The following is a 14,079-nucleotide window of genomic DNA, read 5'->3' on the forward strand; positions in this document are numbered from 1 at the left end:
TACAAAAAATTGCAACAAAATCAGTTGAATATTCCACAACCATCTCCATTACCTAACGATGAAAATGGAAAGAACATACCCTATTGCATAGTTGGAGATGAAGCTTTTGCATTGTCAGAGAATGTCTTAAGACCATTCCCACACAGAATTTTGGCTATTTCCAAGCGCATATTTAACTATAGATTAACCAGGGCAAGAAGAATGGTGGAATGTTCTTTTGGGATACTGGTAAATAAATGGGGAATATTTCATCGTCCTCTTGACGTTGCACCTGAATTTTGTGATGTAATTGTTAAAACATGTTGCAATCTGCATAATTTCGTTCGAAAAAGGGATGGCATTCAATTCGAAGACACAATATATGATTGCAGTCTTGATGATATTGAACCCATTGGAACTAGAAGTTCTATAGAAGGAACTGCTGTAAGAGATTATTTAACAAAATACTACTTCTCCCGCAGGATCTGTGACTTGGCAATATGACAAAATTTAGAATGCAAGAAAGTGGTTGGTTTTAGAATTAGTACATTTATACATAGCTGCAATACATTATTTTTGTTGTATTATATAGTTATAGGCAGCTGCCCATGCCTATGTATATTATGTTTAAGAAATACACAAAACCAAATAAACATTTGAAATCAAAATCTTACCTAGTTTTCTTTTCTCCTCTTCTTCCATCTGATCCCAGTCATCTTGCATTGCCTCACACACTTCATTCCATAATTTATCTTTTATAGTTTTATTACTGTACTCGGCTAATTTCTTATCAAAAAGGGGGGGGGGTCTTTTTTCGATTTCAAGTATGAATTTCTCACTGTCAAAATAGTCAGCATTAACACACGACATCCTGCTTGTACAGACCCCAAATGCACACTGAAACAAAATCTCAGCCGCTACATAGAAGCTGCAGTTTAACCTCTCATGCGCTTACCGATACACGTTTCAACTTGTTATATATTTGACAGCGACAACCGCGCCGCCTGCAAAATAGAACCAGTTGAGTTTATAAAACAGTAGCTGTTACTTAACCACTAATGCATGCAATTCCATTAAAAGTAGTGCGTTCTATAAAAACGGCTAAACAACCGCAGCGGTTGAGCGGCTAAACAGCCTCTCGTGCGTCCGTAGCCTTACCCGGCCATCAACGTACTCCGGCGCCAATTTCGCCGCCATTTCATGCCACACTAGTCCGCCAAATTCTCCAGTTCTGCTCCATCTTCAATTACTTGGCCAATATCCTGCCTTCTACGTCCTGTGTGGCCAAAAATTCTCCTGCACATTTCATCTTCAACTCCTTAGAGAACGCCTACAAGACCTTCGTTTTCTATGGGGTCCCCTCCGCCTCCACACCTGCATTCACCAACCGCATAGCTCTTCGGTGTGCTGACTCAGGAAACTTCCAGATACTTCCTGGTTAAGACGCTCATACGACTACTGGGTAGGCCTCTTCCACCCATTCTCCGTCATCCTGTGGGCCTTCGTTTTCCTCGCGCAATCGACAGAAAATTATCCGCCTTCTGCTCACCGGCTTCCGCCAGCCGGCTTGACCGTGACGCCGGTTATCCATCAGCAGCTCCCGTGATCGCCCGAGAAGTTTTCCACCTCCTACTCCACCTCCTCCATAATGTTAGCCTCCTCAGCCGCTCTACAACACTGCCCATTCTATGTCGGAACTTCGTTTCCTTCGCCTACCAAGTGTCCTTCTCTATAAGTGAACTTAAGTGACTTCCTATATTTTTCATAGATTTTCTTTGTGTATTTTAATTACAAGTAAATATTCTTTTCTGCTGACCATAATTCATTAACTTCACTGCGTTGCATTTCTTATATAACTATTGTTCTAATTGCTTTATACTACATGCTAAATATATATGAATATATATTAATTACGCTTGTACCTCCTATCCATATATTTTCTAATTCTTTCCACTGTTTACAGCCAAGTGATTCTTCGTGTTCATTCATCTTCTTCCTTGTGCTTCTCCTACAAATTTGGTACTGCCCACACAATTCAGCAATTCCTCCTACTCCTTCCAAGGTAAGTGGAAAACTCTCTGGCACTAGGCTTGTATATTATACTCATGGTAAAATATCCCCGTTATACTCTTCCAGGTCTTAAACCCCATCGTCATTCTATTAATTTTCCTCCACACACTCCCCCATTCATTACCCGTACGCCTTTCAACGCTAATACAGTGTCACAAACCCCACCAGTTTCAAACACTACTACAATGGCTTCCCCGTCCAACCAAACCTCTACCCCAAAATTAATTACCATAGTCCATGAAACTATAGACGTTCCAAAATTTATTGGTGACAACATCCCCATCCACACCTTTCTTTCAAATGTCAATGCGAGTATTAACTGCAGGCAATGTTCACAAGATTCAGAGAAAATAGCAGTTCTTCTCAGCTTTGTTGACCTTAATTCAACTGCTGGTGACCTCCTCCATTCAGATGCATTCCAAGACTGCCATGTTTATTCTCAATACGTTGATAAATTCAAACGCACCTTCGCAGAACACGACAACCTGGGTTCCCTCACCCCTCTTTACAACCTTGCTCTTAAATATAACTTTCCTCCTCACATGGGAAAAGAGAGAGCCTTAAAATTTGCATCTGACCTTAAGTCAGAACTGCGATCAGCTTTCACATCTTCCAACTAGCTTGGCGCTGATAACACAGTTCACTCCGGGTATGACCCTAACGGATTTCTCTCACAAATTTCATGATTCATCCAAGGTACAGAATGACATTGCGGCTCAGTCAGTTCCTATCCCCAACCCTATCTTACCTATTACTCATATTTCCAGAGCTCCTTCTCGTTCTAAACACACTTCTCGCCCTTGACCCAACTCAAATCCTAGGCAAAGATCTTCCTTCCGTAACCCTGTCATCTGCTACTTCTGTCAGAAACCTGGGCACTATGCCAACCGTTGCTATCTCCGTCTTGCCACTCCTCCTGATAAACACTGCCCTATTCATGGCCCCTGTTTTTACTCTGTTTCTGATTGTCGTGTTTTGAACAACACCCATTCCAATACTCCATTCCCTCTCCATCAGAATTCCTCTTCCCGTTCTTCTTCTCCTAGATGACTATCTACCTCTGCTCCTCTCAAGCCATCCCTTCCAGTTTGTACTCTTTCTAATCCTAACGAGTGGTCGCGTGCCATCTCTATTCCTGCTACTGTACATAACATCCCTATATCTCTCTTCATAGATATTGGTTCCCCTATAAATGTGATATCTTCTTTAAGCTTTCTCAAACTCCGCTCCTCCTATAAGCGTGTCACCTTGGAACACTCCGACTTACAACTTACTAATGTAGATGGTGTTCCATTTCCAGTTCTAGGTAAAATTCATCTTCAGATCAGCCTCACTGATCAAAGCCCCAAGATTCAAGCTCCCCTTTATGTAGCGGATGTACAGTTTCCTGCAAATGTGCTTATAGGTTTACACACCATGCAGCAATATGGCATTGTTGTCTACCCCTCATATCATGGGATTGCTTATGGTAGTCATTTCATTCCTGCCCTGCCTTTGGCACCTACCCATGAACCCTTTCCTACAGTTCCTGGACCTAAGCAATCTCCCTCACTTCAACAAAACATGCCAGTTGTTTCTGTTCCCACTATTGCTGCTCCTCCTCCTGATCATGTTCAGTCACCTCCAAGGGATATTCCCTCCCCCTGCCTGCTCTAGATTCCACTTCACAGGACACTGTACGACCTTCGTCTGAATCTTCAGATCAGACTTCACTCCCTCCTTTCAGTGAACCTGCCTTGACCAAGTCTTCCACCCGTACAAAGCGAATGCGTTCTTCTCGCATATCCAAAGCTAGGAAACGAAATACCAAGTGCTCCCCCTTCTCTAGAATTCTCTCCAAAAGATAAATTCTTATCTCCTCCCTTAGATGAATTAGTAATTACCTTCTCCCCTGTCTCCACTGTGCTTTCCACCATGTGTCGTCTTACTCATGCAGTGTTAACGAGAACTGTGATTCTACCATCACATGAGTATTGCAAAGTGGAGCTTCGCCAGAATCCACCCGTGTCAATGGCATGTCACAAGTTTCAGCCTTATGCACTATTACCAAGAAAGGACATACTTCTTTTCTAGTTGCCAATGACACTAATACCCCCCCCCCTACATCTCAAAATTGGTACAAACTTAAGTGATTTTCTAGTGTACCTTCAAAAACAAAAGTCATACATGACCAAATTCTTTCCTTGTCTGTTTGTACCATTACTTCCGATGTGCATCATGCACAGGATCCTATTGACGCGTCACACTTCACTTGCCTTGCATTCCCCGATGCTCAACAGGAATTAGTTTCTCTTTGCAATGCCTTGCGGCATGCCATTGATTTGCCTTGTGAATTCCTAGGTACTACTGACATTATTCACCATCACATTCCCCTCCGAGAAGACTCCAAACCTTGCTACATTCCGGCTTACAGAATGCCGCACAGCAAACGCAAAGTTGTGGACAAGCTCATTGCAGACATGCTTGCCCAAGATATTATTGAGCTCTCCATTTCTTGATGGAATTTCCCCTTGTTTGCTGTGCCCAAACCGGATGGTACTTTCCGTCCTGTTGTGGGTTTTTGAGAAATTAACAAGATCACCATTCCGAAAAGAACCCCTATCCCTGTCTTACAGGATATCCTTCACTGTTGGTCAGAACAATACTGTCTTTTCAACCTTAGACCTCATGTCCAGCTACTTCCAGATTCCCCTTACCCCAGAAAAACGACCCCTGACAGCTTAGCTATGGGTCTAATTTCTGCTCCTTCTGTCTTCACAAGACTTATGTACACTGTTCTTGCTGGCTTACTTGGTGATAATGTCTTTATGTATTTGGATTACATCATTATAGCTTCAAAGTCAATACTAGAAGACCTTCAAACCCTTCAACAGGCATTTTCTCGTTTTGCTGATGCAAACCTTAAGCTCAAGTTGAGCAAATGCTCATTCCCTAAGAAAGAGATTCGTTTTCTTGGACATGTCCTCACTTCTAATGGCATTCTTACTGTTCCGGATAAAGCCAAAGCTGTTACTGACTTTCCTCGTCCCACAGACGTTGAGCATCTTCGCTCCTTCCTTGGATTTTCAGGATATTACCGAAGGTACATCCAGATTCATTCTCGTATTGCAGCTCCTCTTACTTCACTGCTAAAGGATGTTCCTTTTCACTGGTCGTCTGCCTAGGAACAAGCTTTTGCAGACTTAAAGAATGCCCTTACTACTGCTCCTGTCTTAGCTTTTCCTGACTATACCTTACCTTTCATTCTTTACACTGATGCTTCTTTCAAAGGTCTTGGAGCTGTCCTTATGCAGGAACATGATACACATCTTCGCCCCATTGCCTTTACCAGCAGACTCCTCAACAAATCTGAACGTAACTATTCTGTCACTGAGATTGAAGCCTTAGCTGTTATTTATGCTCTTCGGCATTTTAAAGAAATTATTCTTGGTTACCCCCACCACAGTCCATATAGACCACCAGGCGCTTTTTCAGCTTTTTAAAGGCAAGAACCTGTGCGGGAAACTTGCTCGCTGGTTCTTGACCATTCAAAATTCAACCCCACCTTCTCTTATGTGGAAGGTAAAGCAAACAATGTTGCTGACGCACTTTCTCGCATTATTGCTGCTATCAATCCCCTCCCTCAGATACTCCGTCTTATTCCTGCGCGTATTCAGGCAGCTCAAAGACCCTACCCCGTGTGGAAACATGTGATATTTTCTCTCGAGTCAGGAGATATATCAGAACTTACAGACTTACCTACCTCCTTGGAAAACTTCAGACTTGTCGATGACGTTCTTTACCACGAAACCACACTTTCCAACAAGCATGAACCAAACAGACTTGTACAACGATTTGTAGTTCCTTCTAACTTAGTACCTCAAATTCTGTTCCTTTTACATAATTCTCCACTTGCTGCACATCCAGGTAAAGACAAATGCTTAACACAGGCTAGACTTCAGTACTTTTGGCTCACAATGAGAAAGGATATTCATGCACACATAGACACCTGTCATTCTTGTGCTTCCCATAAAGGTCATATTCACAATAAAATTCCCTTCTCAAGTTACCTCTCACTTCTAGTGGAAATCAGTACCTGTTTGTGTGTATGGACCATTTTTCCAGATTCTGCATCCCTAAACCTGTTCCAGACGAGACCGCTAAAACAATTGCAAAGACTTTCATTGACAAGATTATTTGCCCCTTCATCACTCCCAAAATTCTTCTCTGACAATGGAACGGAATTCAATAAAGAGATTCTTTCAAATATTTGCAAATTCTTTCAGATAACAATATATAATATTATAGCTTACCACCCAAGCTCAAATGGCCTTGTCGCTACGCGGTTGTCAAAGTTGTTTCTACCCACCTCCAAATCAAATTTATTTCCTGACATTTTGAGACCATTAATTCTTGTTATTTTCTATGTTGTCAATTCCCTTTAGAATCTTAAAAAACTGTATCAAGTCACCTCTGAGTCTACGCTTTTTTATGAAACACCGATTCATATGTTTTAGTCGATTTTCGTATGATTTATTTTTGATATATGGAATCAGTTTTGTGGCTCGCCGTTGTACTTTTTCTAATCTGTCAATGTCTTTAATGAGATTCGGTAACCATACAGAAGCAGTATATTCCAATTGTGGACAAACTAACGATTTATATGGCTTGTTAATGAGTGATAGACTTTTGAAGTCAAAAGATCGCGCGATCAGTCCTAGAATCTTATTTGCTTTCTCAGAGGCTGATACACACTGCTTAGATGATTTGAGATCGTTACTGATAATTAAGCCGAGATCTTTTTCACTATGCACTTTTGTTAACGATTTTCCAAATAACATGTAATCGTGCTTACTGTTGTTTTTACCTTGCATTTACTTGTGTTAAATTTCATTAACCACTTTTCAGACCATTGCTGTAATTTATTTAAATTTTCTTGAATATCTAATTGGTTTAATTGATTAGTTGCCATTCCGCACAGTTTTGTATCATCAGCAAATCTGGAGACAATAGATTGCAATCCGTGGTCTATATCATTAGAACAACTCTCTGCTTTCTATCGTTCAACCAATTACTAGTCCGACTCAATAGGCCGCCTCTTATTCCGTGTGAAACTAATTTAGTAGATATTCTTTCGTGGGGGATGGTATCAAAAGCTTTTGCAAAGTCTAGATATATTAAATCTGTATTGTTCCTTTTGTCATAATTCGGGATGACTGTGTTGTAGAATTCGAATAAATTAGTCATGCAAGAACGTTTCCGTCTGAATCCATGCTGACTATTATTTATCAAACAGTGACTTTCTATATAGTGCTTGATAGCATCTCTGATGATAGTTTCCATAATTTTTCCTACGCTTGAAGTCAAGCTTATAGTACTGTAGTTATTTGGTTTCTTTTCGTCACCTTTTTTTAATATGGAAGTAACGTTTTTCTCTTGGGACATCTCCGGATATGATGGATTTCTTGAAAAGAATTTCTAAAGGAAAAACAACCTCATTTTCCATTTCCTATACCGGACGAGTCATTCAGACCCGTTATCGATTTCCGTAAAGTGAACACAAACACCACTCCAGACCCCATGCCAATGCCCGTTATGGCAGACGTTCTTCAGTCACTGGGGCAAGGCAATACCTTAGACCTCAAATCTGCTTTTTGGCAGATAAAATTAACGGAAGAGTCTAAACAAATAACAACATTTAGCACTGACAAGGGTCATTTCGAATTTAATCGAATGCCTTTTGGGCTTAAGAACGCCCCTAGATTACAACGCCTGATGAACAGCCTTTTTAAAGACAAACTAGGCAAATCCCTTAACAAATTGTTATTTCTAAAAAAAAAAGAGGATATGATTTTCCATACAGTGAAAGAAGGAATCAACACAAACTCAGAGAAGATCAGAGCCATTACCGAATTCCCCACACCAAAGAACGATGACCAACACCGTTCTTTTGTTGGCACGACATATTACAGACATTTCGTAAGAAATTTGCTGAAATGGCTGCCCCACCTACCAAATTCACACGTAAGAACGTACCCTTCAAATGGGACTCTGAAGAATAAAAATGTTTCCAGAGAACAAAGACAGCACTATGCAGGGCACCTATCCTCGAATTTCCTGATTTCACAAAGAAATTCTTTCTGTTCATGGGCATATCCTCCCTTGGGATAGGAGCAGTCCTACAAAAAATAGATTCAAACAAGAAACATAGAGTGACAGCATACGCAAGCCGCGTATTGAACCCCGCAGAGGGTAACTACTCCACCGCCGACTTGGAAGTTCTAGCTGTAGTCTGGGCTCTGAAACATTTCCGAGAACTTCTCCTAGGAAAAAATCGCAGTCATGGCAGATCATCAACCACTGACAGAGTTTTTCAAATGAAAAAATTTACAAGGTAAGATAGCAAGGTGGCATACAGCCATCTTAGAGTTCCATCCAGAAATTGCCTACATAAAAGGTAAAGCCAAAGTTGTAGCAGACGGACTTAGCAGTAACCTTCTGATTACAACAGTGCCAATCACCCACTGTATTTCCCCTCAGGAACTTCGAAAGGAACAGAGAGATGACCGAAATTGATCACAGGTAATTCTCCACCTAGAAACGGGAGTCACACTACAAGGAAAAAAAAACCATTCCCCTTCAGGAATTACACCTGAAAGATGGAATTCTCAGGAAAGGTATTATGGGTATTGATCTGTTGAAGTTACCTCCAAGCCGTCAAGATTCCTACTATGTCTTGGCCGTGGCAGAATACTTTTCAAAGTACACAATACTGGTACCCCTACCAGATAAATCGGCAGAAACAGTGGCCCAAGCCTTAGTAGACAATATATTCTGTAGGTACAACATACATTGTCAGTTACTTTCAGAGAATGGCACAGAATTTCGAAATGAGGTCTTCCAAAACATAGACAAACTGTATCACACGGCATATCACCCCCAAGGTAGCGGACTTGTAGACAGAACAAAGGTAAAAATCATCGAAGTCCTCCGTCCTCTACAAGAGTGTCTTTGCGACACATGGGAGGACTGGCTTTCACAAGTACAGGCCAGCATAAATGGCTCAATCAACTCAGCAACAAAGAATCGAACGCCAAAACAGAAAGATTCTTAATGTTCTCCGACACCTCGCTTCCGATCTTCACCTCTTCTGGGATAACCATGTCCCTATGATTCACTCTTGCCTTAATAGTGCCATCAATATGTCCATATCGGAGTCGCTTCACTTTGTCATCTTTGTTTCAGACAAGCGACTTCCATATGACCTCCTTACTTCAGATATAGGCCCTATTTACAACCTTGATGACTTTGTAAAAGTTTCACTTACTAACTTCAGCAATCTCTTCAAGAAAATTACTCAGTCTCTTTCTCCAAAGACGAGATGGCCCGTCTTCATAATAAAGATGCGAGAGAGTCTAACATTGCAATAGGTAACATCGTGTATGCCCTGAACCATTCTCCCGTTTCCAAACTTTCACCTAAATTCCTTGGTCCCTTCAGAGTCCTTGCCTTTGAACCTACAAAGTCAAATTCAGATTCAGAGACCATTATGCACCTGGGCAACCTTAAACTCTTCTCCCGAGGTGTAGACTGCGACACTGAGCCTCCAACTCCCTTGCCTCCCCCTGACACATCTCCTTCCCTTCGCCCTTCACCTTCACCTGTGTCCCACCCGTATAATATTCGCAGCTGTAGCATTTCTTCTTGAACCTCCTCCCCGTCTAGGTGTCAAAGTGTTTTCACACTTGCCTCCTTTCAAAAATTCTATTTACATGTAAATTTCATACATGCGTCTCTTCTTGTATAAAATATATATATGTCTTCACGTAGACCATCTATGTTTACTTATTTTTACTGCCTTATATTCTTATACTATTCATGTACTTGCCTTGTCATTCTTGTTAAGTGTTCCATGTATCATGTTCAAATTTGTACATTGGTGAGGTCAGCGATAGATAGCTGGCGGAGCATTTATTGTATATCCATTTTCATAGATAACTTCACTATATTCAGCCTTAGGAATTATGAAAGTAATGCGTGATTGGAAGTGTGTATGATTGTATGTATGTGTAACAATTCTCGAAGTTTCCGTGAAACTGTAGTTGAGAGCTATCCCTGAATGCTTATATATTTATCAATTCAATTCTTGTAATGTGAAAGTCGGATGAATGTGTAATAGGATATCTTTGTGTATATATATATGTCTATATTATTATATTATTTCGAGTGTCTGTTGTTTTCTGTGTAAAAGGGAATAAATTAAACTATTTGGGAAATTAGGAACTAGAGAGAGTCTACCTTCGTGCCCAGGAAGGACGTAGAGTTAGAGTTAGTGTACTGGTAAAAGGCGGAAGTCAAATTAAACAACGTTGAAGAACCTGTGTCTCCTTTAACCGGCTACCTATCCAAAAATTGGGGACCAGCGGTGGTTGGTCACCCATTCAATAGATGGAGATCTAAGTAGTTGATGATCAAGTATGTTATCAATAGGAAAAGTGCGGTGGAGCCATCGCATCCTTGTCTGATACCATTGGTGATTTGTGTTTTGCACGTTTTTTCGTTATCTATCATTATCTTAGTATCATCTTGGTATATGTTGGCTATTGTAGATATGATATCTGGGTGGATGTTTGATTTTCTTAATGTTTTATTAGGGTTTCCCTTCTTACACTGTCAAAGGCCTTGGTGAAATCTATTGAAATGACGATCAGCGGTTTTTTATTCTTGTAATCTTCTGTGATGGTGTATTGTAGCATGAAGATGTCAGTCATTCTTCTCTTTGGTGTGAAACCATTTTGTGTTTCTAGATTTTTATTTTGGTGGTATTTTTCCAGGTTTTCTTGGATAATGCCCATTAGTATTTTGTAAGATGTGTCTAGTAGTGCTATTGGTCTGAAGTCCTTGATTTGTGGGGTTTGTGCTTTTGGAATGAGCTTTGTTTTTTAGGTCTTCCAGTTTTGAGGTACTATTTTGACTGATTATTAAGTTGTAGGCCGCAACGAGTTCTGTTGTGGCTTCTTTGTCTTTTATTATTTCTTTAAATATTCCAATGCTTAAGCCGTTTGAACCTGTTGCTTTGCCATTTTTCATTTTTCTTATTTGTTTAGTTAGCACGTCTGCTGTGATGTCCCCTGAGCTCATAGGTTTAGTACTTGGTTCTGTGATGTTGAAGGCATAGTCATAGTGCTCTCTTAGAATTTCTGGGGTGTTGACTGTATAAGCTATGTCTGTGGCTACTGCACCTTTTTCTATTTCCTCTTTTTTTTTTTTTTTTTTTTTTTTTTTTTTATCTAGCTTCTGGGCTCCAGGTACCTTCAATGAGGTTTGCATGTCGTTGGTATATGCCTTTCCAGAAAGATGTAATTTTCTCTCCTAGTTCTTGTTTATTTTGGTTTTGTTTTCATCATATACTGCTTTGTCACTTGTGGTTTTGTTTGTGCCATATGACCTTAAGCTGCTTATGTGTTTCCATGGCTTTTTTATTTTTTTTTTTTTTTTTTTTTTTTATATATAATGCAGCATTTTCCAAACTGGGGGAAATTTTCCCCTGGGGGGAAATTTGAAGTTACCAGAGAGGGGAATGATTATATTACCTACTAGCAATAAAAAAAATACATCAGATGGATTTTCTCATGCCAAAGTATGCCAGTTGTAGATGAGCGGTGTAGTTTATTATGTAACTATGTTTATAAGTTTATTTGTACACTTTTAAAATAAATGGGTAAGTAGTCAGTGTGCCTTGCTAAGAATGGGGAAATTTGGATGGTTAAACTGGTTGTAGGGGGAAATGACAGGAAAAAAAAATGTTTGGAAACCACTGGTATAGTGACTTGCATCAGAATGTAAACAGCCCAAGTGGCGTCGCAGCCGATAGAGCTTACGAAAACAGCCGAAGATCGGCGAAGGAAAAGTTCGTCTGCTACCGATATTTTGATAGACCTTTTTATCACATTGCGTAATAACGAAGATTTATTCTTGCATTATTTGATCAAAAAGTGACTAAGCCATACATCTAGCAAATATTCACCACCTCTTTGAAAACCTTAGTTGACCTTTAATCTCTTCGCTACAGTGTCCCTCCAAGCATAAGATTTTTACTCTCACCGTCGGCAGCTTATCTTATTCAGTTGAAGGTTTATCATTGAAATAAAAGAGTAGACACTCCCTTCAGTACAGGACATCATCCGCACCGCTTATTCTGACTGACTCCAGGAGTTTATTGAAGTTTCCTTTTTCGAAAGACTCTTGGTTAATCACTTTGCCAAAGAGACGCTTTCTGGAAGATCACTTATGGCCCACGCCAGGCAGTTTTATTCATCTCCAGGGATGTCACCTTGGTGAAAAAACTGAGACTACTAGTAATATTTTTTGTAGTTAAAATCATATTTTAAGAAATAATTTGTGCATGGTGCTCCTAAATGTGACATATGCCCTTCTTGCATAAAGCCGTCAAGACAGCGGCCTTGTTCGCCTATACTCGCATTTTAATTCGAATTAACAAGTCCCAAGAGAATTTTAATTTCTTTAATCCTTCTCTAACCGACGAGTTCTTTCACTAATGTGGTGGTAACATACCACTACAGCATTACAGCATCTTGCTTAGATTTTTATCTAAACTAATCTTAAAGCTTCGAACTGAACCACATTACATTGCCTCTGCAGGAAGTTTATTCCATTCATTAACTATACGGTTGGCAAAGTTGTTTCTACCCACTTCCAAATTAAATCTATTTCCAAACAGTTTGAGACCATTATTTCTTGTCGGATTCTCATTCAGTGTAAAAAAAATTGTCACTTTTAATGTTGTCAATTCCCTTTAGAATTTTAAAGACCTCTATCAAGTCACCTCTGAGTCTACGCTTTTTTAGGGAAAACAGATTCATATGTTTTAGTCGATTTTCGTATGATTTATTTTTGATATTTGGAATCAGTTTTGTGGCTCGCCGTTGTACTTTTTCCAATCTGTCAATGTCTTTAATAAGATTCGGTGACTATACGGAAACAGCATATTCCAAATGTGGACGAACTAACGATTTATATAGCTTGTTAATGAGAGATGGACTTTTGAAATCAAAAGATCGCGCAATCAGTCCTAGAATCTTATTTGCTTTCTCAGAGGCTGAAATACACTGCTTAGATGATTTGAGATCGTTACTAATAATTATGCCGAGATCCTTTTCACTATCCACTTTTGTTAACGAATTTCCAAATAACTTGTAATTGTACTTACTGTTATTTTTACCTATGTGCATAACCTTGCAGACGACATAACAATCACATGTACACATCGTAACACAGACAAAGACGCAGAAATAATACAGCCATACCTTGATACAAACAACACATGGTTTATTAGACTCAAAATAGACCCAACCAAATCTTCAGCAACACTTCTCACTAACTGGACAAAAGAACACAAATACAGCAACCCCACAGCAACGAGAAAGCCAGCAAAAGCCACTGGCCAGATTCATGGATCTCTTAATTGGACTTTAGGCCCATTCCAGGAGCCAAGTGTCAGTCTCCATGGCTGCAGTCCCAAAGAAGGCAAATGTATATTAAGGCCTTGTCTAAGACAGCGGTGAACCACGTGTGGCAAAAAAACAAAAAGCAAAACACAAATCATGTAGCTTATTGCTGCGTGATTTATTCGTAAAAAATGGCTCGGTTCTTTTTAAATGTTTACACATGGGGTCATAATCCAGGCAAGTTAATTCAGAGTTCAGCCAAATTTCATTTCATCCATTTTCATTGTAATGGATTTGGCAGACACTAAGCGCCTTTTTAGTACAAGCTCTTTAATTAAACCCCAGTTTAGCTACCAAAAGGCTCAGCCAAGACGAACTCATCATGCTCCCAAGAAGAGGCGCAGCAACTGGTAGAAGAGTTTGTCTCTCTGGCCAAAAACACCTCACTCCCGCAGTCTGTAACAAACTACAATATCTACAGGGAGTGGGGCGCATAGGAGTCGAGGACATGATGAGTCAATCGGATGACACTTATGGCAGCTTTACATTCATGGAGTTATGGGTCACTCACCGGTCCAGTTCG

General features: G+C 40.0%; 1 protein-coding gene across 1 annotated transcript; it reads left to right on the top strand.

The window, feature by feature from the left end:
• The first annotated feature begins 7,608 nt into the window (after nucleotides 1-7,608).
• On the top strand, nucleotides 7,609-9,142 carry LOC143035923 (uncharacterized). The gene is made up of 2 exons (XM_076203141.1): nucleotides 7,609-8,007; nucleotides 8,672-9,142. Exons 1-2 carry the CDS (start codon nucleotides 7,609-7,611, stop codon nucleotides 9,140-9,142), a joined length of 870 nt encoding a protein of 289 aa, XP_076059256.1.
• Nucleotides 9,143-14,079: the final 4,937 nt, after the last annotated feature.

Source organism: Oratosquilla oratoria, chromosome 2 (assembly GCF_046742065.1).
Source record: "Oratosquilla oratoria isolate Oo_2021 chromosome 2, ASM4674206v1, whole genome shotgun sequence".
NCBI classification, from domain to species: domain Eukaryota; kingdom Metazoa; phylum Arthropoda; class Malacostraca; order Stomatopoda; family Squillidae; genus Oratosquilla; species Oratosquilla oratoria.

Excerpts from the sequence above, each read along its gene's own strand:
- LOC143035923 (XM_076203141.1), top strand. The coding sequence starts at position 7,609 with ATGCCAATGCCCGTTATGGCAGACGTTCTTCAGTCACTGGGGCAAGGC. Across the intron at positions 8,008-8,671 it reads CGACATATTACAGACATTTC|GAATTACACCTGAAAGATGG; the intron begins GTAAGAAATTTG and ends ATTCCCCTTCAG.